General features: G+C 39.8%; 1 protein-coding gene across 1 annotated transcript in view; it reads left to right on the top strand.

Annotated features, from left to right (window-relative positions):
- Window positions 1-25313, top strand: part of LOC145985644 (DNA damage-regulated autophagy modulator protein 2-like) — a 48025-nt gene extending 22712 nt beyond the window's left edge. Inside the window, exons 3-10 of the mRNA XM_083119713.1 lie at window positions 976-1114; window positions 4630-4781; window positions 8559-8641; window positions 11808-11929; window positions 13161-13381; window positions 14545-14683; window positions 17289-17440; window positions 25180-25313. Coding sequence (XP_082975839.1) covers window positions 976-1114; window positions 4630-4781; window positions 8559-8641; window positions 11808-11929; window positions 13161-13381; window positions 14545-14683; window positions 17289-17440; window positions 25180-25224 — 1053 coding nt within the window. The 3' untranslated portion in view covers window positions 25225-25313. The remainder of the gene's footprint in view (window positions 1-975; window positions 1115-4629; window positions 4782-8558; window positions 8642-11807; window positions 11930-13160; window positions 13382-14544; window positions 14684-17288; window positions 17441-25179) is intronic.
- Window positions 25314-26448: the final 1135 nt, after the last annotated feature.

Raw genomic sequence — 26448 nt, 5'->3', positions numbered from 1 at the left:
CATGAAATTCGCTCTTGAAGTTAGTCATTTATTTTTCTAAAAAAATACATAAAACTATATATAAAAATACATGTTTATTGATGCATTCATCTGAAACGTTATTTAAATGAAAGCTTATACTATTCTGAACAAGAGAAAACAAACTTGAAGTTTCTACGGCAAACCCGAGGGAAGATACAATCATGTATAACCTAATGTGTGACATTCAAAGTGGAGCCGCATGTGGCGTACACGGAGATCTTAAAAAGCGCGTAACTTCTGAACCCTTTGACCAATTTAAAAAAAGTTGTCATTTTTGTAATCAGCATCAAAAGTTCTATAAGCATACCGAATTTCATCAAAATCGGGGATGGTGGGTGACATGGCCTGGATGATTTGACGTGGAATGACCCCATAGGCATATTGCATAAACACTTTTTTTTTAGAACAGGCTCGTCGCTCGCCTCAACTTCTGGATGATCGCGATGATAGCGACGGAAAAAGTCACAAAATGCCAAAATGGGAGGGAGTGTTGGGACACAGCTATAAAAATGCTCGTTTCCTCAAAAGAAGCTAAACTTTTTTTAAAAAAAATGTTGTCGTAATCACAGATAGAAAAATGCCTGTTTCGAGATGTTAGGGTCTCAAGACAATGAAAATTCATGGCAATATCAACATTTTCGAAATGTGGCCTAGAACAGAACGTATACCACTACTCATGTCAGACAACTGAGATTGTACAGTTTTCCATGTTCACTGTTTATGATATCCATAGTTACCTGTAGTTTTAGCAGTGTCTTTTTCTTCCTCTACAGACAGTAGTTTGCTTCCGAATGCACCCGCTAGGATGTACCACCTACATTACAGTCTTCCGTTTACAACTGATTAGCATAACTACCTTAGCCTTTACGGTCGGGTCAGTGTCGACGATGATTGCCTATGATAATTATAAAGTTAAATAATTACATGTAGCGTTGTCATTTTCTTTCTTCGCAGGTAGTAGTTTGCTTCCGAATGCGCCCGCTAGGGTGTACCACCTGCATTGCAGTCTTCCGTTTACTCTTGATCAGTATAAATAACGTAGCCTTAACAGTCTTGTCAGTGACGTCGTTCTTTGCCTACGAAAATTTTAAAGGTAATTATATGTGCATTTATAAGTTCCATACATCAGTTAGGTTACTGAAGCCACTTAATTAGGAAAACTTTTACTCGAATGGCGTAGTTTCGATTTTATTTTGGAAATTTATTTTTAGTCGTGAGTAGAGATACCATTAAAATGTTAGAAGGGGGAGGGAGGGCACAGAATGACAGGGGTTTACACAAAAATGTTTAGGGTCAGGCCAACTTTAGACGAAAACATTTTGCTTAGCATTTTTCTTAACATTTATGCCATGACCGAAACGCTACAGTGTAAAGTGAAAATTTTTATGAACTTCCAGATGCCATGACATATTTCATGACTTTTCTCAAAGATAGGATCGGTCCTATTTCCTTAGCACTTTTCGAAGCATACCAATCAGAAGCGACCTCTAGGTCACGAGTGCAGTTGTAATGGCGGTCGCGTGAGATGTAAACAATGTATGCTTCACATTTTTAAAAGACTATCTGGGATTTTAGGTTCTTAACCTATTTTCTTCCTTTACAGGTATGTAAGAAATAATAAGTTATGTCAGCGTTTCGTTAAAAAATGCAACAACTGGTGAAGTTTTATAGGACCAAAAAAAAACCTTTTTTGCTTTTTATATCCTATTTTAGGTTTATGCGCCTAAATCAAACATCTTTTTAGGTTTTTATATATTTTTAAAGGTTTTTACAGGATTTTTATGTCACACAGAGGCATTTTCTTTGTTTGGTCACGAACAAATTCAATGACGTACGTGTTTGAAACGTACTCTCTGTCGATTTCCCTTCCTCCAAGTCCATGGCGACTTTTAAAACCTCAAATATCTGGAGCCACTGTTACCTGTATAGTCCAAAGTGGTCTGATCTGTGTGGTCTTACTCACTTTTCGCGTCATTTCGGTGCTTTGTGGCATTCACGCGTTGCAAAATAACATTTCAGCATTGAAGTTTGCAGCACTGACTATGTTTCTGTTGTAATATAAGATGATCCTCACAGACGGAGTTTGACTGTGATTAACATGAAAAAAGATTGTTGCCTAAGTATACGGCGAAGAGTGGATTTTAATAGCAAATTTCCAATGGTAAGTTCTGCCATCGCCGAAGGGTTAGGCAACACACATAACGTTATGCAAGATATAGGTGTCTCATTTTCATTTCCGGTGACTATACCTAATCAGCATTTTTCAGGAATTTTGAACAATTTTAAGTTTTTTTGAACCTACTTCAAGATTTTTCAAGTCTAACTTAAGATATTTAAGACCTATTTTAGGATTTTTAGGATTTTTAGAACCTATTTTACGATACAGTACGTATACAGTACACATATGGAAGAATATTTTATTTGTTTCAATTGTAAGCACCGTGCACCCACCATAGATGGTGTAACTAGACGTGCCTTTCGTGCTGTATATATTATACATTGTAATCGCAAAAGCTAACAGAAATGTTCCATTAAATGCTTTCGTGTAAAGTACTACCTGCTATGAGATTTTTGGAAGCATTTATATAGCAATTATGCTAGCAAAATTATATTTATTATAATTTTTATTATAATTAGAATATAATTATGCTAGCAAAGAATGTTAAAGGAAATGCTTTCGTCTAAACCGGGACCAACAATATTCTGTATTAACTTTCGACAAACGTTACTTAATTAGTCGAGGGATTAGAAGAGGCACTATCCCAACATGGGACAAAAGCAGTTCTTTACTGAGTCGGAGAGACTTCTGCATGTGCATATCGTTGGTAGGATGTCAGATTTTTAAACCATCCGCAAATTTTAAGTATTACATATTCTTTAATGAAATGAGCAACTAATTATTAAAAAAAATGTTATTTGGAACTTCTCTTCGCACTGTCATGTAAGCTCAAATAACGTAAAGATGTTGCAACGATGCCAACCCCCGCTTTTAAAATTTTACTGTTTCGAAGAGAAGTACATGAAGTTCCAAACTTGCGACAGTGCTTAAAAAGGTCTAGGTACACTTTTATTTTTCAACCTATAAGAGATAAGACGATTGTTGAAAAGAAAACATCGTGCTGGAAAAAACAACTGAAGATTCTAGTACCTTTTGATTCCTTTCCTTATTAGACATCTCAGTCTAAAATATTTAAAAAGTACTTACAGTTGGTTCTGTCTCATTAATAGCTTTGTGGCCCTGTTTTCTAGTCCTTCTTCAGGCTTTCCATGAAGTTTGAAATGTTAGTCAAAAGGCAAAAGTGTTCAAAGAATAAAGCAGGAAAGCAGAAGAATGACAGTAACCTTTCTTTAATGTTTTAAACTTCTTGAAAAGTCTGAAGAAGGCCTAGGAGAACCAGTACTCATTTTTGCCCTTACTGTTAAAGCAGAAAATGCTTTTTGGAAGAATTTCATTTTCTTTAATTACTTTGCGCTCATGTAAGATTATTTTCAGTGATGGGCCTCCCCGATGGCGCAGTGATAGTGTCGTTGTCTTGTAATCAAGGGGTCCCACATAGTGGTTCGGATCCCACATTAAACTGTAGGTCCAATCCCAATTAGCCTTACTGTGAATAAAGTGGACTTAAAACACAAAATCAATCAATCAATATTTTCAGTGTTAATCGCGATGGAATTAAAATACTGTGTGATTTTAAGGATGTTTTTTTATTATGATTTTAAGGATGTTAGAAGCAGACCAGGGACAATTTATCTTAATACATGAATAATAATTGTTTTCACGACCCATGTTAGGATCACTTTGTCCTTACTTGGGACCAGGGCTAATTTCCATATTTACATTAAATGGAAGGATATAATTGGATGATACTGTACTTGGAGCTTTTATTCCATGATGTAGTGCCATATTAACAACTAAACTAAAAAATAAAGATCGAAAATGAATTGATCAAAATTCAATCTGTTAGGCTCTATAGTGTCCTAAGTTAGGTCACATGACTCTTCACTTCGTTGCAAAAACACAATTCTTTCATATCTCCAAAACGTGCATACATGAAGTTCCAGTAAAACTTATATCACCCGCCCCCCTTGAAATATCTGTCAAAAGTACCAATCTCCCTACATAGCTCGGGTTCGAGCCTCCCCGATAGCATAATGGTAACGTCGTCGCCTTGTAATCAAGAAGTCACGGGTTCGATATCCGGGGTAGAGGCACATCGCACAGTGGTTCACATCCCACTTTAAACTGTATGTCCAGTCCCGATTAGCCTTAATGTGCATAAAGTGGACTTAAAACAGAAAAAAACAACCAACATAGCTGCGCTTTAAATTTATGGCGTTCCGTACAAAAGTGAATTATTCACTGACCAGCAGCCGACCTCCAATTTCATCATATAATCACTCATTCTCATCGCGATTAGCCAAAAATGGCAGAAAAGCGAAGTAAAATAAGCCAAACAAATCAGTACACTGACCACCACTGTTCTTACAAGAATTGGCAACTTCGAAGGGATACTTGATGGTGGCCATACGACTCGTCAAGTTTTTGAGGACTTGCTTCAAGTGTGCATTTAGCTGTACGATACTCATTATGTTTTCCCTCTTATTTAGGCAAGGACTATATGTTTTGGAAGCCGAGTGACGGAGGGTACGTTCCGTGGGTGATCAGCTGCTTCATGGAGTGGATAGGCGTGTACGCGGCGTTGCTATTGACGGCCACTTTTGCAATTGAGTTCAGGTTCGTCACTGTTCTACCACCGCAGGTCAGTCCTCGAATTATGCACAAGGGTACGAGGGTAGTTTGAAAAGTAAGGTAAACGATGCAGACGAGCCTCCATCTTCAAACGAGCCCATGCAGAGTTTCAGCCAAACGCGTTGTGAGGTTATTGTTTGATCACGCAAAGTAAGTGAACGTGCAAGCGTTTTAAAAAATAATGGGCACAACCACTTGGATCATGCACATGTTCACAAGTCAATGGTTGCGAAAAATCCATGAACTTAAGTTCGAATTGTTGTATCATCCGCCATATTAGCCCGATCTAGCTCCGTCTGATTTCCATTTGTTCCCTAACCTCAAAGATGGCTTGGAGAACAACGATTTTCCGATAACGATGAAGTATTGTAATTCTTGATGCGAAAGGCTATTTTGCAGACAAGGAGAAATCATTTTATAAACAATAACCTCAGAACGCACCGGGCTGAAACTCTGCAAGGGCTCGTTTGAAGGATCAACCTTATCGACCGTGGATCGATTTCTATTATGGTGCTGCCATCTCTGCTTGGTTTACCTTACTTTTCAAACTACCCTCGTAGATTCATTAATGCTGCCGCCTTTGTGAATCTTTGAATTCACTTTATGCTCGGAAGGGCTCGGAAGTTAATGACCTAAAAAATCTCAATAAATTACTTACCTTAAAATTATTAAAAAATAACTAAACATTTCAAAAATGACTTTAAAATAATTTCCGCCCTTAAAATGAGTGCTTGATTTTTCATAAATTACAAGAGACTACTTGAATAACTTGATAAAATACGTTTCTTTGGGTTGCTTAAACTATCGAAGTAAAGGAAAGAGAAGCAATAAAGTGCTAATGTAGTTTTCTATATTACTTCAAGGTTACATAAAATAGGCCGCAAGGTTTTTCTGTGCAAGCCATTCACCCTCTTTCAGAATTGGCCTTGCACGATACAGTAGTCGGTGAGCATCTGAAAACACAGTATTGTTTCATGCGCATCAGATTATATATTTTTAATGCGAGTAATTTTACTTTAAAATCACAGGTTAAAGCGGCCAACACTCAAGGTAGGCTTCACCCAAAGTATTTTAAGTTTGCTAGAAAAAAAGTAAATGTACCACAATTCATTGTACAAAGTCAAAAATAATATTGTGCTTTTACACTGATCATATTTATGATTAATGGCTTACTTGCTAAGAGGGCCATGTTAGGGAATTTAAATATGTAAGTTATCCTAGCAAATGAATTTAAAATTCATGAAATAAGTGGGAAGGAGAAAAAGAAACTTCAAAAATGATAAAAAATTGCAATGTAAACTGCAAAAAATTCTGGAAAATTACGTAAAAACAAAAAAAAGGCCTGGCAATGTAAACAAAAATTGCAAAATATAAACCATGTTTTCTGGTTGTAACTGAAGTGAAACGGACCACTATCAGGATTAGCATTGTCTTCAAAGCCCCCCCCCCCCCCGAAGATGATTTGTCATCAACATCCTAGCCCCTACTCAATAAGCTAATCGGGTCTGGATATTCAAGTGCGATCCTAACCACAGTTCAATATCCCTCTATCGGGGATCGATCCCAGTACCCCTTGATTACAAGTTGACGTTGCTGCTAAGCCCCTGAAGGTTTTGGGTTAGAATCCAGGACAAATCCTGAATTTTTCATTGTTTGTTATTTTATCCATCCTTCTTCGTCATGATTAAACTAATACTAATATAATGTAAAAAGCGATAATAAATAAGCAAATGCAAATTAAAAATATAGATAACGTTGATAGAATAGTGATCCGTCATGGGTTCGACGCTCAACATCTGGATAAAAATAAAGGTTCGTCTGAAGACGTGATAAACATGATGTTAGGATAGGAAAGAAAACATTCAAGGAATAATGTCCAATTAATATTGCTTAACAAGGCCTTTCTTGATTATTAAAATTTATAAAGGATGCACAAAGCACCTTAGCATTAACATAACAAATTTAAATCAGTGGATTCGAAAAAAAAATATGTTGATTAAATCAAATATTAAGGAGATGAACTTTTCGTCAAGAACAAATACAAAATTTAAGAACTGATATTGCTGATAAAAGCTTAGATTTAAATCATACTCGTCACACAGACGTACAGATTATACTGGAGGTGGGTCGAGGTGCCACAATCTTGTTTGCCTGCAAAAATGCAGTTTCGAGTGCACTGCGTGGAAAAAAGATTGACATTTGAGGCTTCCAGATAAGGTCGCCCTCTACACCGCAGAAAGCAACAGTGTATATTATTCAAATAAGTCCAGGGTTTTCCCTTTTCAGGTCACCATACTGACGTCACAAACCGGAGAGGAGAACATACCTACAGCACGATCTTTGGACGAAAACGTCGAATCTAATAACATTCCGGACTTGCCAATGTCTTCACCTGTCCAGGACCTAGAAAACAGTTTTTCCTTCGCGGAAGAGATCTGAAAACGCATAGGGGACAATAAAAAAGTGAAAAAGCAGAAGTATTTGTATATTATTTCAAACAGATTTTATTTTGAAGTTGGAGTAAGTTTGAGACGAAGAACTAAACTCGACCTAGCAGGAGGAACCTGGCAATACTGCGTCTTAGTGGTATTCTCATTGCAACGTGGCAACTCCAGTAATGTGCCCACAATTTTCGTATGGTGGGAGGCACTAGCGTATCTTGAGACCTAACTTTAGGGGAACAGAATATGTACCTCAATTCCAGGATTTTAATAAATTCCCTGAACATGCAAATTTTAATAAACTTCAAAATTGGGGGGCTAGTAAACCCTTTTGTTCTCTCCCAAGTTACGCCTATGGTGGAAGGAATTGCCGTGAAGAATAGAAGACTTGACTGTACGATTCCATCACGGCGAAACACTGCTAGAGTTTAGGAACGATTCCGTGCAAAAGAACTACAAATAGTCATTGCGTCGGTATTTAGTGCTAATATCAGTGTTCTAACTTCTTTTAACATAGCCCTCGCCTTACATTTAAAATAAAAATTACTCCTCCTTCCCTAAAATATTAATAATTGTTATTAACAATTGCGTTGTTATAGAAATGGACTGTGCATTTTATGCTGCGATATATTGATCGATATAGAAGGCAGTACAGTTAGCGAATAAGTGGTACGATAAGTTCATATACAGTTTTGGGTGTATTATAATTGTATATAAATGCATCGACTTTTGCAAGTGTGAAAGAGAAGTGAATGGGAAATAATACTAAGCATTATAAAAATAAGTTTATGTTGATTTGTCCATAAAGTAATGAAGTATTGATATTAAGGAGGAGAGTAATTGACATTATCATTTATTACACTCTAATACGTAGACTAGTTGGATACACTGGAGAGACAAATCAATGCAGCACTCCAAGAACAAATCCTAAATACACAATGTTTGCCCCGGTGAACCTAAGGCAAGTGTAACATATTTAATTGAATACCATTTTCGACATACAAAAGAGATTCGAGATTTATATCTACAAAAGTTATGTTCATGAATATATCTGATTAGTTTTGGCATTCAAACTCGTCTATGTGCACACAGGCTAAGAAGCTATCTAGCTTAAGGTTTCCCTGTGGTTTTACTTAACCACTGCAATTGAATACTAAGATAATACGTTTAACGAAGGCGACCTCCCTGTTACGTACATGTGGCCTAATGGTAGAAAAAGTGACGAGTAAACCAACCACACTTTTTGTTTCTAATAATTAACTTCTGTTTAGCAACGAACTATTACATATTATAATGTAAATTCGATATAAATGTTCTAATTTTATTACTTTTTCTTATCTCCATAGCATCAAAAAATGTGTTGGTTCATTAAGCCTTGGATTCTTCCATTGTTGGCCCTCGTGTACTTTCCTGTAACATTCTTGACTACGTAAGTATGAAGTTGTTTCTTTATCATTTTTATTCGTCATTGCCTTGTTATCAAGGGGTCCCGGGTTCGATAGCTGGTGGAGGCACATAGTGGTTCGGATTCCACTTTAAACTGTAGGTCCAGTCTCGATTAGCCTTCACAAAGTGGACTTAAAACACCAATTCAATCAATTAATTATCATTTTTTTACTGAAACATTATCTAATAAAGCTTTTTTTCATCGCAGAAAGGCGATATGGAATGCAGTGCTTTCTATACGCTCTAAATCTCTCTCGTAGAGTTTAAACATGATGTAAGGCAAAAGAGGTTTGTTGGAAATCACATAATTTTCCAAGAATCTTGGGGAGCATTGTATCACTTGACCTACAACTTGATGATAAAATCGTTAATATGTTCACAGTTGATAAGGGTAAAAGTGTTAAATTTCAATTTTTTTGATTACGATAACTGACATAAAGTTTTAGATTTTGAGTTAAAATTTCTACATCAGCTAAAAATCTGGTGTTACATTTAAGTGAGATCGGTCAACACGTTTCGAGATGGGGACGAGAATTCGATTTTTGCGCATTCTGAATTCTGTTGATGTTTTCAGAACCGTGCAGGTAGACCATATATTTGTACAGTCACTGACAATTCTGGATTGTGTAGATATTACGTAGTCAACTGGATAATTTCAAACAAAAAATGTCCGTGGTTGTACGCTAATTTTTCACGGGAGCATTTGTTAGAAAATTTCGTAATAGAAACTTCAGAATATAGTGAGTAGCTTTTGTAGGGTGTGTATGTAAACAGGGGTGAAAGTAAATTAAGCCGCCAATGTTGCGACTACTGGCGTTAGAGCTCTTTACTATATAAACAAAAATTACAGCTCTAAACACCTGATTTTAAATTTTTAATATGGCGGATTCATTTTTCCCTGCTTCACACGATTCTTTTACAATTCGGTAAATGAGAGTTACTGAACTGTAAGCCATGGCCGTAGGCAAGAAAAATTTTCGGGGGGGGGGGGGTTCATTCATAATTGTTCCCATGGGCGTCGCCAGAAATTTGAATAATAGAAATAATAACAATAATTATACAATAATAATTAAAATTTCATAATAATAAAACAATTTTATTCCAAAATAATAAATTATATCCTAAAGGGGGCTTACTCAATTCAGCAGATGAGTGAATATCGAGCACAAGTTGTTTTTTTTTTTTTTGTTTTTTTTTTTTTTACGTTTCGTACAGTGTGTACTGAAATGCACAATTATTATACTTTGTTATCAAATTTTAAGATACCTTCAAGAAAAAGCTCTAAAATTTAGATAGAAATTTTAGTCATAAAGTTTTTGTTGTTTGACCTTATAACTTAATTTTTGGAATTTTGAAAAGTGTGGAACCAGTTACTCTCTTTAAAAACTTAGCCTGGTGCATGGATTGTAACCTCAATCGCGTAATGCGCTACGAAACTGGAGATCCTAGGTTTGAACTCCTATCAAGGGGTTTTTTCAACTTTATCGGACAGGGAATTTAAAAGCTGGAAAGAGAATTTTGGGACAATCATAAGGGAATTTTCAGTGTATATTCCTTGTGACGCAGGAACTAAACTGGAAAGAGGACAGCATAAATGAAAATGGAGGGGTCACGGGTGGGCTGCAATTCCGAGAATATATCCTGTTTCACTCAACTTTCAGAATTCCAAATGTATGAAAATTCTAGCTCTATCGTTTCAACATTGTCTCCTTGTATTTGTGTGATGCTTCGAAAAAAATTTGAAAATAGTTACAGATTTTGGTTTCTGAACTTCCATTAATCCAACATGTCAGATGTTTCGGGGGGGGGTTGAACCCTAGAAACCCCCCCTCTAATACGGCCATGCTGTAAGCTCACACATTTCAATAAGGCACACTTTATAACGTACCGCAACAATATTTTTAAAAATTCAATTAAAATTATTGCTGTGACTAATCAAAACATGCTATGTTTAATATTTTCCATTCCTTTAGCAGACATTGCTGTTGGTAAAGTTAAAAAGTGCACAAAACACTGATTATTTTTGATAAGAATGTATTTAGAATAGTGTACGCTAGACATACTTACCGACTGCGGAAGACTAGCCTATATGGAGAAGACGAGACTACACGCGAAAGGGTGGGTAAGTGGCAAAACAACGCTGTAGGTTTCAATTCCAGTATTTCGTTTGCATGCGTTGGGTTGTTTTGTTTTTGCGATGGCTGTTACAACTCTTGATGTATTTTGCCAGCAACGTTACTATGTATGAAACCTCAATGCTGTTTCAGAACAGACGATATTCTCTGAACCTGGTTCCCATATTCGATTCACTTGAAGCTGACACCCCCTTTTTTCATTGAATTCGTCCAGTTAGGGCATGCGCATTTGCATCCATGGTCTCGGCTGACGCAGACGGACTATATTTGAACAATATTCCACTTTTGTTATGTGTGATAAAATAATGTACACTTACTGTCAAGTAACACGAAACTGGGCAAGGTAAATACTCTCAACTGAGAATAAAAATACTATGTTCCGTAATACCATAAGCTTTGTTTTCTTCTTTTCACCATTAACCACGGCTATAGTTCACGGTATACGGCGGTATAAACCTTATCCAATAGCGTATAGCTTCTGCTCCAATGCGCATACCTTCTACTTTCGATTACTGTAGCTTTAATGTCTAAATGCAATCATTAAAATACTTGTTTCATATATACAGTCCTCAAAAAAAGTTTGGAATATATTAGGAACAAGTTTGGAATATTGTTATATTAGGCAATAGGTGATAGGCACTGTAGCATATGTCGGCGAAAACACAAGAACGCTTAGCAGAGACAGATACCATGTGTTGTTACATTCCAAGACTGAGCCTATCAACTAATGCCTAACATTACATACTTTCATACTTTTTTTGAGGTGTATAATTTTTTAAGAATACCTTCGCTAACCTCTGTTATGCCAAGTATGGGTATCATAATTATCATCATTACTATTATATCATCAGTGACATGTTTTCTAGAAGTTAAATGACTTCATCCATGTATTTAATGGAAACATAATACAAAGATAATGCAAACATGATTCTTACCTTACGAAATTTAGCGAATACCCTGTGAAAATTTCTGGACTTCAGCACTGCTCTTAACATATATGTGTGTTTCTTACAGGTTCACAATTGCAGTGTTGCTCAATCACATACCGGTGGAATTATCGCCCATCGGCAGGTCGGGGACACGCGTGCCTGAGAGTTGCCTGTTCACGCAGTTGACCAATTTGGGAGCTCTACTGAGTGAGTGTTCGAGATGTTTTTTTCTAAGAACGTGCAGTTGATGTGCAAGGATAATGGTAGGCGAATTGTCCATTCTGATTTTTTTTTATTCATACATAAGGTAGACGTCGCCCTCTACCAGGTACGGAATTAAGGAGGGCTTGGAGAGGCTACAGTCCCTGGCCTCCCATCCATTGGGGGGAAAGCTTCCTTTGGGAAGGGCCCAAAGAGGAGACTGTCCACTTCTTCTTCGATAGTTTTTCTTTAATTCTCAGATTGTATAAAATGAAGCGCTTGCATTTAATGATGGGCAATTTACTTGCTTTGCTCAGTCAGCTGAAGGAAGGTGGTCGACATATGGTGCTGATCACACAATGTGATTGAAATACAGTTATATACCCAGTCAACGGCAATAAAAATGGGACATCTAGATCCTGAAATACTCACTTCCTTTCAAGGCGTTATGCGTATTCCCTAACTCTACGGAATAGGTGGATTGAAATAGCAAATTTTCAAAGGCAACTTCTACCACCGCCGTATATGGTGATGCACAGGGAATAACTTTGAATTTTTTTTTGCTCTGGGGCAGTTTCATTAATCTTATCTGATAAATTCCAATCCTGTGCTGAAGCGGGATTTAAGCTCACAAACTTTCGTAAAGGTCACACGAACAAGATGGTAAAATTGTGCAGTAACCAATAAAGCAAGCCAAATACTTCTTACAAGATTATGACAAATGAGTATTTAAGATAGAGTTTTAAATTCACTTTATGTTCCGATAGGTTAATAGGGACTGGACCTACCATTTAAAGTGGGTATTTTGATTGCAATGCGATAGTGTTACTACTACGCCATCGGGTAAAGTCCTGCCATTTCAGTATCTTATCTTATACGAATCTGATCTTATTGACTCAAGTTATAAACATGCTGTTGAAAACACAGCCTGCATCAGTGATGGTATCGTTAGTATATTACGTTCTCATACTATGGGTTCTAAGTTCGAATCCACATGAAGATCCTTATCGTCACGATTGGCGTAGGAGTATGGCGACAAAATAATCAAAATAGTATTAGAAACTCTTACAACACCCATTTATAGTAGCGGTTATTCAAAAGTTACTGGCAACTGTATTCTTGTTTACGTTTGGAGGGAAGCATAACGCTGAAGAGAATTTTTTTAATAAGAAACTTGTACTCAGTTCAGAATAACACATATGTTCACTCAGTACATTGATTTCATTATTTCTTTCAGACTTTGTGGTGGTCTACGTGAGGTACCGGTATGTCGAGTGCTACATAGGCGAGAACCCATCGGGTACTCACTCCATGAATGAAGCGTCACTTTTGTGCGGCCTCGTGCACGCAACTGGACTCTCCATGTTCGGGAATTTCCAGCTGACCAATCAATTCCCCATGCATCATATGGGAGTCATGTTTGCGTTCTTGGGAGGGTTGATGTACGCGTGGCTACAGGTGAGTTTACTGTGAACTCGTCTCTCGGGATATCGTTTCATTGGTTAAGTTTATTATACCCAATACTTTTCTGACCCTTTTGGTCAATTGCAAAGATGAATATGATGACAGGATGAAACTGATGAACAGTCACAAAGATCACCCATGCACAATCTGGGATTCGAGATATCGATTGAATATCGATATCGAGTATCGGGAAAATCGACGTCGATATTGATATCGACCAAACCAATATAACTAAATATCTTTCAGTTTGAAGACTGAATTGTAGTTTTAACTGGAAGTCGAGAATCATGTTCTTTGGATAGCCCTAGGAGGAACGGAGCCGTTCGGCTGTCGATCTCAAGAAGCCCCTCCTATCTGGGGAGAGTAAAAGGAATGCAATAACAAGATTGAATGGCGCTGTTGGAATCGGCATGTGTACCAAGTTAAGTCAAGCACAAACTTCTTTAAGAGACCCATCGTTGATCTCAATAATGTCGGTACCATCGCCATTGTTGATATGTCGAGGTCGATATTTTTACGCTTTAGATGTAACGATATATTTAAAATATTGGTTCTATCTACATATTGAAATATCGTAAAGCCCTATTCGTAACGCGTTACGGTGACCACTCCGTAGGTTAGAGCTAGTTTTCCCGCTAGAACGCTACCAGGCTAGAAATTCTTGCCTCCCTACTAGCTCGGAAGCAGCTTGGACAACTATAGCTGCGCCGCCGTTATAGCTGGCGCGGGGATCGCCTTTATGGCAGTGACCCTCTGTTGCTGCATTTACCTACGAAGGAACTTGCGGTCAAACAACCAATTAGACGTACTGCTGCCCCTGCTTTGGGCAACAAGCGGCAACATTTCAAACACTCCTCCCCGAAGCAGCCAGCAGGGAGACAGGATTTTGTCAAAATAGCCGTTCTGTGTTGTGATTGGGGACCGGTTCGTACGGCGGCACTATTATAGCTTTGGTAGTCCACTACAGCACAGGCCACGGCGGAGGGACAGACGCGGTAATAACGTCACTTGAGAACGAACCAATCACTTGCAACGTTTCACACTGCAGCCCATGGCCCAAGTGACACGCGTTTCTTTGGTATGAGGCCAAGTGACTTTAAAATGAAAGACTGAATTAGCTTGTGCATATAAATAGCCACGTATATCTTAAATTTCAGGTGTTCGTCAGCTACAAGATTCGCCCGGGAGGGTGCACCACTCGAATGGCGCGTGCGCGGTGTCTACTGTCCACGATTGGAACCGTGTGTTTGTGTGCGTTGGCTTCCGCCGGCATCAAACGCGGTGTCGATAGCAAAGGTAAATTGTTTCGTTTACTTATGGGAATTACGGATACACGGGAATGGCGTTTCATTCTAAGGCATACCAACGCATCAAGACTGGAGGCAAATTGAATATTTGGGAAAGTTTCTTTTGAAGAATCGAAATATTAAATAAGTATCCCCAGAGAAGTGGGTGGGGATAACCCATAATCCCATGTACAAATACCACACTGAGCTTATTTAATCTTCACTAAATTAGAGGTTCAGCATGTTGCATGGTCGACTTACCAGTCACGACACCAAAATGTGGCCTCATGCCTCCCCCGCACAAAAAGCATGCAAAAGCAAGTAAATAAATATATTTTAGCCTAAATTCATAATTTTTGCATTGTGTCTAGTGTGATTTTTAGTGTTGTGAACATTTGTGTAACGGAACAAAAATTGGCGTTACGATATCGAGGTTCTTGATAAGCGGAAACGTATCAGTGACCCTGTCAGTTACGATGCAAAGAGCATTGTGGCTATAATCATGACCTCATTACTTTGTACTAGATGTGATTCTAGGACATTTTGAAAGTAGGAGTACTAACCTTTAGACAGTGACCGTGTAAGTGTTAAGCTAGGATATATCCAAGGCGTTGGAAGAGAGGAGAGGGGAAGGTTACGCCTCCTAATAGCTACAAAATATGTATATACACATATCTGAATTAAAACCGAGACTATATCGGTTACCTTTTCTACATATATGGTAGCTAACGGAGGTGTTAGAGTCTTCCACGTAGGCCTCCTCGCTGGCTTAGTGGTAACACCGTCGTCTCGTAATCAAGGGGTCCCAGGTTCGATACCCAGTGTAAGGCACATAGTGGTTCGGATGCCACTTAAAACTGTAGGTCTAGTCCCGGTTGGCCCATCTGTGCATAAAGTGGACTTAAATACTCAATCTCTTTCACTTAGTATACGCGGATTGCATTTTGTGTATTAACGAGGCTCTGCCTGGATACGCAGCTATACTGCTTTTCCGGATTCTCTGGAGTAGCGACGCGCAGAAAGGGAAAGCTTGTGGGCGGGGCCAGAGTAGGTGGGGAAGGGCGGGGAAGGGTGCCGGATGAAAGCAACGAAGTGCTGCGCGGTGTAACGGCCGTAAAGCAAAACGCTTTCTGCTGTCAATTTCTTCTTTTATTCTTAACAATGGCCAGTGTATTGTTTTACACAAATAACAAATAATATTGCACATTTATTTGTCTTTTGATGCTATGAAGAACAGAAAAAAAATTAAAACAAATTTAAACATACATTTTCAAAAAAAAAAAACATGCAAATAACCACAAACTATGAAACATCATGTATCAAACTGTGTTTTAAACAAGTCTGAAAAACATGTTTAGAACACTTTGTTTAGTTAGTTAGTTTTGTTATTAATTTCTTTCCGGTTTAAAATGGCTTATGCTATACTGGAAATTTCAATAAATAGATAAATAAATAACAGGAAATGACAGAAAAGCGAAGCAAGATAAAACAAGCAATCATCAAGGTAAGGTAGGAAGCCGCGACTGGCACAATGTCGTCTTGTGTATGAGGAAGTCTGTCTCCTTTTCGATCTTCTCTCAAGTGTTTAAATAGTAACAACAGTGTAAAATATATGAAAATGTAATGAAGTCTTGCAAAAGTTCAGTTTAGTTCTCGACTACCGCTCTGGAGTAATCGCGACGGTGTACATACGTAACTCAATTGTGTGTGGTAAACATACTAAAAAACAGATCCGGATTTATGGTATATGTGCGGAGGTAAGGGCTGAGGAATCCATATATACAATTTCAGGTGTAACTTTTGAGCCAAGTAAGATAGATATGTCATGTGGTTTGTTATATTTTTACCACATTTCCGATGTGTTTTTTAAAAACTTTCTGGCCCTTTTCAAAGTATTTTCCCAGTGGAGGCCCTTATGCAGATGGAGGATCGAAGCTGTAGTGCCCCCAAGCCCCCTCTGCAGGTCAGAAAGCTTGTCCTTGTAAAATTTTCGCCACGTCTTGTAATCTGCTGGCTCTTGTTGCCAAACGTATGTTTCGTGCAAATATGGCAACCGACCGTGCTGTTGTACGAGTCGTTTGAAAGGGTAGGCAAGAAGCCCTTGTAGGGACAATTGTTTTCCCCATGCCATTTCGAACTTGGGCCTTCTTTGAATGTGGCAACCAAATGTTCATATTTCCCTCGCAAAGCAAACGGCGAGTTCTGGCTGGCGGAGAACAAATCACGTGCTCCAGCGCTCCTGTTAGTGGATGCAAGCAATCACGTGACGACTGCCACCAAAGTCCTTCAGCAGACAATAGACCTACTGCAGGCGGAACTGTATGAGATTATACCCCCGACCTATAATTCCGGGCCTGTGAAAACCGTCCCCACGCAGATAAGTGTCGATTATCCCTTAAATCTTTGTAACTGAATTAGCCAAATATGTACGTATATCAGAGCTCTTGCCTTTTGTGTAATATCATATATAAATAATTAAGAGAAAACATTTTTTCCGCAATAGTAGATTGACAATAATAATTTACCTGTAATGTCGCTAGTAAAAGTGAGGGAAAACGAATTCATGCATATTTTGAACAAGTTATGTATCCAATACATAAGTTGCTATGTTCTAGGATACTCGGCAAACACGTTCAAATGGGAGCCGGACCATGCTGAGAATACCACCTTCATCAGCGCCATGCAGTGGTCAGTTATGGTTAGTCTGTTGGTATTCAACGCCACCTTCACGAAGGAGTTTATGACTGTTAGCATTACAAGGCCGCCCGTGAGTATTTTTACTATTTCAACAATAATAATTTGCTAAGCTTATGGGGAGACTGCATCCAGATGAGCAAGAAAGTAGCACAACTGCACTCCCTACATTGAAATACGTCATAATTGTTGCAAGTCACTGCTTCAATCTTTACCCTTCTCAATCTTGAAAGTTAGGCGGAAAGTTAAATGATGCTTTATGTTAAATCATAGTCATTTTCTTAGTTTTATGCATATTTTCTGGCACATAGTTTTGTAAGGAATTTTTAACTGTTGCAGTCTTCATCAGAGGCGCAACCACAAATTTTTGTCTGGGGGCCAAGCAAGTATCAGGATAAACATGCCAATAGTATTGTTATTATTATTATTAATAATAATAGTAATACTAATGATATAATAATAACCACAACAATGTTATTATTATTAGTAGTAGTATTATCTATATTTTTTAAAACGTTCAATTTCACATTAATAATAGAAAACAAGCACCAAACTGTATTTTTTAAGACAGAAAATGCATGATTAATGCATTCCAAATATATATTTTTACATAGAACATGTATAACTTTCATGTATAGTCACGGACACTGCCGGGTTGTAACGATTCTGTTGAAAGTCAATGTATTCATTACAACCCGCCAGTAACCGTGACTGTACAACATATATTTTACACATACGAAACATGGAGCGACGAAAAAACAGAAAATACATATGCTTTAGACTAAGAAAAGTAGGTATTGCGAGCGAAGCAAGTTTGGAGGGGTACAATTGCCCCTCTGTGCTCCCTGCAGTTGCCCTTGGCCGTTAATGTTTGCCCCCTTTGCTCTTTATGCGAGTCACGCAACACAAACAATATCATTTCATTTATTGAAACATAATCTTTGTGATCACTCCCTGACGAAAACTGAAATAGTTTATACATCTTCTAATCTTCTCTTCTAATCTAATATATAAAAATGTATGTATGTATATATATGTATGTGTGTATATACAGGGTGTTGCAAAATACCTGTTACAACGCTTGGGAGGTGATTCGACAAGTAAAAACAAGGAAAAAATGCCATGTGAAAAAATTTCGAAATCGGCACCGTTTGAGAGTGACAGGCGTGCGAAAATCGCCTCACACCGTCTTTAAAGCACAATAACTCAATAAGGAAGAAAGATATCAATGTCGGATTAAAATAATACAAAGAAAGTCATACATGACGAATACAATGGGCCAGCAATTGAGGCCCAGTGTAAATTGCGCAAGGGGAATCCCCTGATGGAAAATATAGGAAATTTACTACTATTTTGTATATAATGTTGAGATCGGAATGTAGGCAGTAAAAAATGACGACGTATGTCCACATGTCCCACTACTGCTGGGACACCTTCCCACACCCGGGAAATAGGAAAATTACTGCAAATCTCCTGTTGTACACGGTTCACATTGCGGTACGAAGAAGAAAAGGAACCAATTTGTCGCATGTCCCACTACTGCTGGGACACCATCCCAAATACGGGAAAACCATAAAAAAGTGTTTTCAATCCCTTAATGTTGACACACTACTTTGCAGTACGAAAAACAAAAGTTAAACAATGGCCACATGTCGTCACTCTGTACATACTACAAGAGAGCTCCCCAAAGAAAGTGGGTAATCCTCGAAGAAATGAAGACTGAGAATGGCGAGAAAACGCACACAATGGCATGTAACATTTCCAGGCACAGCACATCTTGAAGGGATTCCACTGAGAAGCGCACAACCTCCGCACATGCAGATCAATGGTATGAAGTACAGCGATCTTCAGCATCTCCACTTGCACCTTTCACTAAAGGACACTATGCTGTGCTGATAGGGACTCACAAACACCGATATACTCAGAGAGGTTGTTGAAAATGTCCGCCATTGACTTCAACACAAAGATGGCATCGGCGAAGCACTGATTGTCTGGTACGCGCAAATACCTCTGGCATGTCACCAATTGTCCCAGCAGCGGCATTAATACGAGCAACGAAGTCCTCAGCACTTTCCACAGGGATTTCATACACGAGCCTTTTCATTTCTCCCCACACAAGGAAATCCAGTGGTGTGAAGTCGGAGGAACGTGGTGGCCACGGTAAAGTTCCACCCCTTCCAATCTAACGATCGCCAAAAATATCGTTGAGCAAGACCCTGGCTCCCCGGTAGAAGTGCGCGGGGGTGCCGTCGTATTGAAACCAGATACGTTGTCTACCTGACAGTGGCACGGTTTCCAAAAGTTCGTACGTCATGTAGAAACACCCGATAATTCCCACCACACAAAATAGAGGGCAAAATGTACGGGCCTATCAAGTGGTCACCTACTACACCACACCACACATTCACTGCGAACCTATGTTGATGATGGCGCACAATGATTGCATGTGGATTCTCCATATCCCAGACGTGGCTGTTGTGGCTATTGAACATGCCGTCCCTGGTGAACATTGCCTCATCGGTACACAAAACTATTGTTGGGAATTTGGAATGGCAAGAGTTCGTTGCACGTACTATTGGTAGAAATCCATGCGTAGGGGAAGGTCCGTGGGCAGTATGTAGTGCACCTTATGCACTTTGTATGGGGGCAATACCTCCTCCTGAAGAACGCGGAACACATTGCTATGATGCGTTTGTCGCGTACGAGTAATGACACGTGTTCTGGTGCCAGGGCGGTCTCGTATCGCGTCCAACACGTCCTCTTCCAATTGCACAGTGCGCACAGTGCGGGGTCTTCCACAATCCCAACTACGGGGTTGTAGAGATCCAGTTTCACGCAGTCGAGCATCAAGTCTTTGAAAGAGTGCATGTGCTGGTAACCGCCTATTGAGAAAACGTTAGTGATACGAACGCCAGACTAAACTCCACGCTGCGACACGCAGAACAGACAGGAAGAACAACGGTCGACTACACACTCTACGTAGTATCCACCAACGCTAATACGTAACAGGTGACCTACACTCCCAGCGCCTCTAGTGGGGCTTTCTGTATCAATTAGCTGAAATCAATCTCAGCGTAATCTGACGGCATAGCGTCATTTTCGGGTGAATTTCCTATTTCCCGGGTGTGGGAAGGTGTCCCAGCAGTAGTGGGACATGTGGACATACGTCGTCATTTTTTACTGCCTACATTCCGATCTCAACATTATATACAAAAATAGTAGTAAATTTCCTCTATTTTCCATCAGGGGATTCCCCACTTTCTTTGAGAGTCCCCTTGCGCAATTTACACTGGGCCTCAATTGCTGGCCCATTGTATTCGTCATGTATGACTTTCTTTGTATTATTTTAATCCGACATTGATATCTTTCTTCCTTATTGAGTTATTGTGCTTTAAAGATGGTGTGAGGCGATTTTCGCACGCCTGTCACTCTCAAACGGTGCCGATTTCGAAATTTTTTCACATGGCATTTTTTCCTTGTTTTTACTTGTCGAATCACCTCCCAAGCGTTGTAACAGGTATTTTGCAACACCCTGTATATATATATATATATATATATATATATATATATATATATATATATATATATATATATATGTGTGTGTGTGTGTGTGTGTGTGTGTGTGTGTGTGTGTGTGTTTGTTCCGGCATAACTCTCGATCGCCTGCAGCGATTTTAACCAAACTTGGTACACATATCACTTGCAATCTGGAAAGAAATACTGTGGGGGTGAGACACCCTTGCCCCCCCCTAAGAACGCTAAGATGAATTGTGACACTCCCAATGCCGTTCAACTCCAAAACACATCTGTCACCCATAGGGGTGGGGTGGGAAGGGGGTGACATGTGAAACGACAGACATTATTGTGGAACCCATAGTTTTCGGGGTCGCTAAGATGAATAGTGAGACTCCCAATGCCTTCCAACTCCAAGGCACCTCTTGCACCCCTGGGGTGGGTGTGGGAAGGGGGTGACATGTAAAACGACCTATATTAGTGCGGAATGTTAAAAATAATCGAAAAGACCGATATTAGTGTGAAATCAATAATTTTCGGGGTCGCTAAGATGAATAGTGAGACTCCCAATGCCGTTCAAATCCAAAACACCTTTAACACCCCTAGAGGTGGGGGTGGGAAGGGGGTGACATGTATAACGACCGATATTAGCGTTATATCCATTGTTTTCGGGGTCGCTAAGATGATGACACTCCCAATGTCGTTCAACTCCAAGACACCTCTGGCACCCCTAAGGGTGGGGGTGGGAAGGAGGTGACAGGTAAAACGATCGATATTATTGTGGAACCTATGGTTTTCGGTGTCGCTAAGATGAATAGTAACACTCCCAAAGTCGTTCAACTCCAAGTCACCCCTGGCACCCCTAGGGGTGAGAAGTGGGTGACATGTAAAACGACCGATATTAGTGTGGAATCCATAGTTTTCGGAGTCGCTAAGCTAATTGGTGACATTCACGGTGACATTTGAGAGACAGAGAGAGAGAGAGAGAGAGAGAGAGAGCGAGACGGAGACTTGCTTTCTAGATCACGGTCAACAAGTCACAGAGGCAGTCTACTAAGTAATGCGGAGTGGATTTTAATATCGCCATGTTTCTTCCACGGACAACTTTAATAGAGGATTGGGATAAATATAAATACCCGGGCAACGCCGGGCAATGAGCTAGTTCCTTATAAAACAAATATGTACCAGAAAAGTTTAGAAAGTTAAATAATAAAGCATTTTCTATGGATAAGTTTCTGTGGATAAACGGCGAGTCGACCACCCAACGCGCTAGTCCGCCGAGGCGGCAAATTCGCTTTGTTCTTAACTTTCCTTCTTGTATGTATCAACGTGTACCACAAGAGTTCATTTCGTCTTCATAGTTTCGATTAGCCAAAAGAAGCAGGAAATAGACTTAAGGTAAGAGAAATGCAAATATATGAATGGCAGTCATACGACTTCTTGAATATCACAGGGCACATCAAAATATAGGTTCTTAAATGCTATATAATCCGTGTTGGCAACAGAATTACATAAAGGTAAATCGTTTAGTGAATTCCTGGAAAGACGGAAAGAATGAACTGAGCATAGTTTGCAACACTGACCCTGATTTTACCCATCCTATATCGTTAACGAAGCCTTCAATTTCACAAACTAATTGAAGGCCAAGAATCGAGAGATATGAAGTTACAACGAGAAAACTATTTTTACATAAGGATAGACTACACAGATAAACCACCACAAACTCTTGACTGTGCTTGTGAATATGGCATTCTACCACTCTATTGTTCCCCAACTAACACGTAAAAATTAAACGTGGCCCGTTTTTTATCTACACGATTACGTAAATAATCACGTGTGGAAACGTATGCCCTTCACCTGCGGTCACCTTGCATTGCTTAGCGTTGTTCGTCAGCGCCTCAGAAATATTGGGTTGGTGCGAATGAAATGTCCGCTTTGACGTCTGGTCGGAAACTCAGCTCAACCACACAACACAGGGATTGACTGAGGTCACAGGTCTAACGTCATAAACTCTGTATACGTCCAGCAAACAGGCTGGAGCACCCAGACAGTCAGGAGGCAGTGTGTTGCTGAACAGGGTCATCTGAAAGTGCACCATGGAGAACACACAATTGCGAGTGATTTGTCTTTATGAATTCAAACTTGGACATTCTGCTCAGCAAGCCGCCAAAGACACTAACAGTGCATTTGGGCCAGGAATGGTAAATGAACGCACCATTCGCCGTTGGTTTGTCAAATTTCGTTCCGGTGACACAGCATTGCAAAATGAACCCAGTGGCCATCGACCAACATCATGTTCGGATGCGCTCCTCAGGAACCCCGTGGAAGCGGACCCTCGGAAAAGTGTTCGTGCCATTGCAGACGAGTTAGGCATACACCATACCACTGTCGTTTGGCGGCTCCCTGCGATCAGTAAAATGAAAAAGTTGGACTCATGGGTAGCACATGATTTGACACCGGTCAACAAGACTCGCCGTCTGGAGGTGTGCAGTTCTCTGAGTGTAAGGAATAACCTGGATGGTTTCCTGCATCGGATTGTCACTTCAGATGAAAAATGGATCTGCTATGACAATCATAAATGATCAGGACAACGGTTGGATCGTGATCAACGTCCAGGGCGGTTTCCGAAACCACCTCTCTACCCACGGAAGGTGTTGTTGCTGGTATGGTGGTCTATGGTGGGTGTGATCCATAATGTCTTTCTCAGGCGAGGTGAAACCATCAATGCAAATTGTTACAGTGCTGAACTCCATGAAATGCACCACAAACTTCTCCACAAGCATCCAGCAATGGTCCACAGACATGGTGTCCTTGTGTTGCACGACAATTCTCGCCCACATGTCGCGCAAAGGACGGTGCAGGCTCTCCATGAGTTGCAATATGAAACCCTTCCTCATCCCGCATATTCTCCCGACCTCTCTTCCATTGACTACCATCACTTCCGGCATCTCGATCACTTCCTGACAGGGAAGACCTTCGCTGATGATCGGGCGGTGCAACATGCCGTTGAGGAGATCTTTGCGTCGCAGACTCCAGACTTCTTTCGCCATGGAATCCAATTGTTGGCTGAGCGATGACAAAAGTGTGTGGCTGCAGACGGCGACTATTTTAATTAACCAGGTATTGTAGTTTTGATTTTTTTGGCCTTTGTCAATGACGCACCTGGGCCGGACATTTCATTCGCACCAACCCAATATGTGAGTCTTTTGGAACACAATTCCCCTTCCTTTAGAGTGCAGGAAATAATACTTTCTTCTTTAAAATTCCTGTAATACATATTCTGGTTGATCACAAGACACGTGGAAGGTGTATTTTGGAAAATAAAATGGAAGTGACCTTGGTCATAGCACGTGAATATTCCTTCACTCGTTAAATTTACGGATGGATACAGAAGCTTACTGAACGTCTAAATCAGCAACTCGCACTTGTGGAGGACGGCGTGCGATCATGCAGTGCGAGTTCCCGCCTGAACACTTCAACTCAAGGCCAGTAAGCAGTAGAGCAGGAGTGGAGGTTTCTGACTTCACGAACGCGACCGACGAAGTCCCCTGCCTCCTTCACTCCCTTCTCTCATCCCTTCTTACAACGCTACAGTACCGCTGCTCGCTCTGCATGCGAGAGTGCTGTTTCACAAATGCGGCTGTCTAAATTCAACTTCTATATAGGGTGACCATAAATTTTAACCCCAAAATAAGACGTCATCCCTTCTCTGAAAAACCTAGGTCAAAACTATGATTTAAAAACCTAAACGCACGGTCATGAAATTAGGCGGGTGGCAGAATTTTGCGCTGTTGCCAGTCGGAGCACAATCTCGTGTGTTCGGAGGTTTAAGAGCAGTTAGACGTGTAGATATGGGACTACATTTCTGGGGCTTGTAAGGAACTTCAAATTCACACGATCACGAAAATGGGACTCGAAAATGCCCCGGAGAGAACTCGAACTAGACAACACTGCCCGGTTGACGTTGCCACACAGTGCGCGGGAACCAGCGACTTTTGTCCCGCTCTTGCTTTGCTTTATCATATGTGGCACCAGCGCAATTCTGCCCAGCCGTGTTATTGTCATGGCTGTGTGTTTAGTTTTGTAGTGCTGGGAGACTCATTTATATTGTAATAAGATCGGACTTTGTCGGTCCTTTATCATTCTACGTTTATATTTTTTTAATGTATCGGTATGTAACACTGAAAAAATTGACAAGTCTGATAAGAACATTTGTCAGTTGATGTCCTTATATCTAGGGGGCGTTTGGAACTCGACACATTGGTATAATTATTAAGTTATCATTGATTTCTTTTACAGATGATTTGGCAGAAAACTAGCATAGACACGCCACCAGAAGTTTAGTACGAGAGACAGAATTGGACTTGACGGTTCCCCTATTTGTCCGTGCGCAACGCGCGAAGTTTTAATTTGTATAAAATATCACTGAAGACCAAATTAAATTAGAAAAATGTACGCTGTTTCCATATCAAATTCATTTAAGCACAGATCTGCCAACATTTTAGTAGCTCTGGATTTGATGTATGACCATGATTCATTCTTACGTCGATGCAAGAAGTGGTTCGCACTTCGATGTGAACAATTTCGGTCTGGGAAGAGCAACAGTCCCCTAGCTCAAGGCTGACCTTGTTTAAACCAACGAGCCAAGGCCAACGAGCGCTCCCGTGAACGACGAACCCTCTCGCTATCGCCCCCTCCCTCTTAAAACGCGTCAGTACCACTGGTCGCTCAGCAGTCCACACGTGGATACGAGGATACACGTCTTCCACAAATATGACGTGCTGACCAGGTGTACCCTAGGTGATATTTATATGCAAAACGCGGAGCAATTCTGTTCCAATATTTCGATGAGCAGCGAAGAAGGCAGTATTACAAACAAACAAGAAAGGTAGTCCGTGTTATAGTATCAATGTGGAAGTTGAATACTGTTAAAAATTTGAAGCCATTAATCAAATCTGTTACTGCATATGCATAATGATTAATACGCCAAACTGAACATAACAAATTTTATTTCTCTTCTTAGCAGCTACACAATAAGATTAAACAAAAATAATAAAAAATTAAGCTGCTTCACAGACTATCTTACACTATGAAAAATTAACGTGAACATATTTGAGTATGACAATGTTTGGAAACAAAACACTTCCTCTTACTCAAATATGCATACATGCATATGACCATAATTATTTTAAACCTAACTGTGATACATAATTGTCATGCACAATTTTAGATACAGCTTTTGTTAATAAATCTGCAATCATACCATTCGTTGGTTGATAAACCAATTGAAAATCCCATTGTTGAACAACATCGCTAATATAATGATGTCGTACATCAATGTGTTTTGTACGCCCATGGTGCTGAGAATTTTCATTATCATTAAAAATTGTAATTGGCACCTTAATATCAATTATCTCTAATAACAAATTTTTCATGAATTGTGCCTCTTTAGCGGCATCACCCAAACTATATAGTGGAACCATAAGCAAAGCAACCTACGCAGACCCGCGACTTCTGTGCACCGTACTCCCGCGAGGAGGGGAGGGGGAAAGTGGACCATGCTTCCTT

Source organism: Lepisma saccharinum, chromosome 3, assembly GCF_977018435.1.
Source record: "Lepisma saccharinum chromosome 3, izLepSacc3.1, whole genome shotgun sequence".
Taxonomy (NCBI): domain Eukaryota; kingdom Metazoa; phylum Arthropoda; class Insecta; order Zygentoma; family Lepismatidae; genus Lepisma; species Lepisma saccharinum.
Note: the sequence above shows the minus strand (reverse complement) of the source record. Positions and strands in the feature narration are given on the sequence as shown.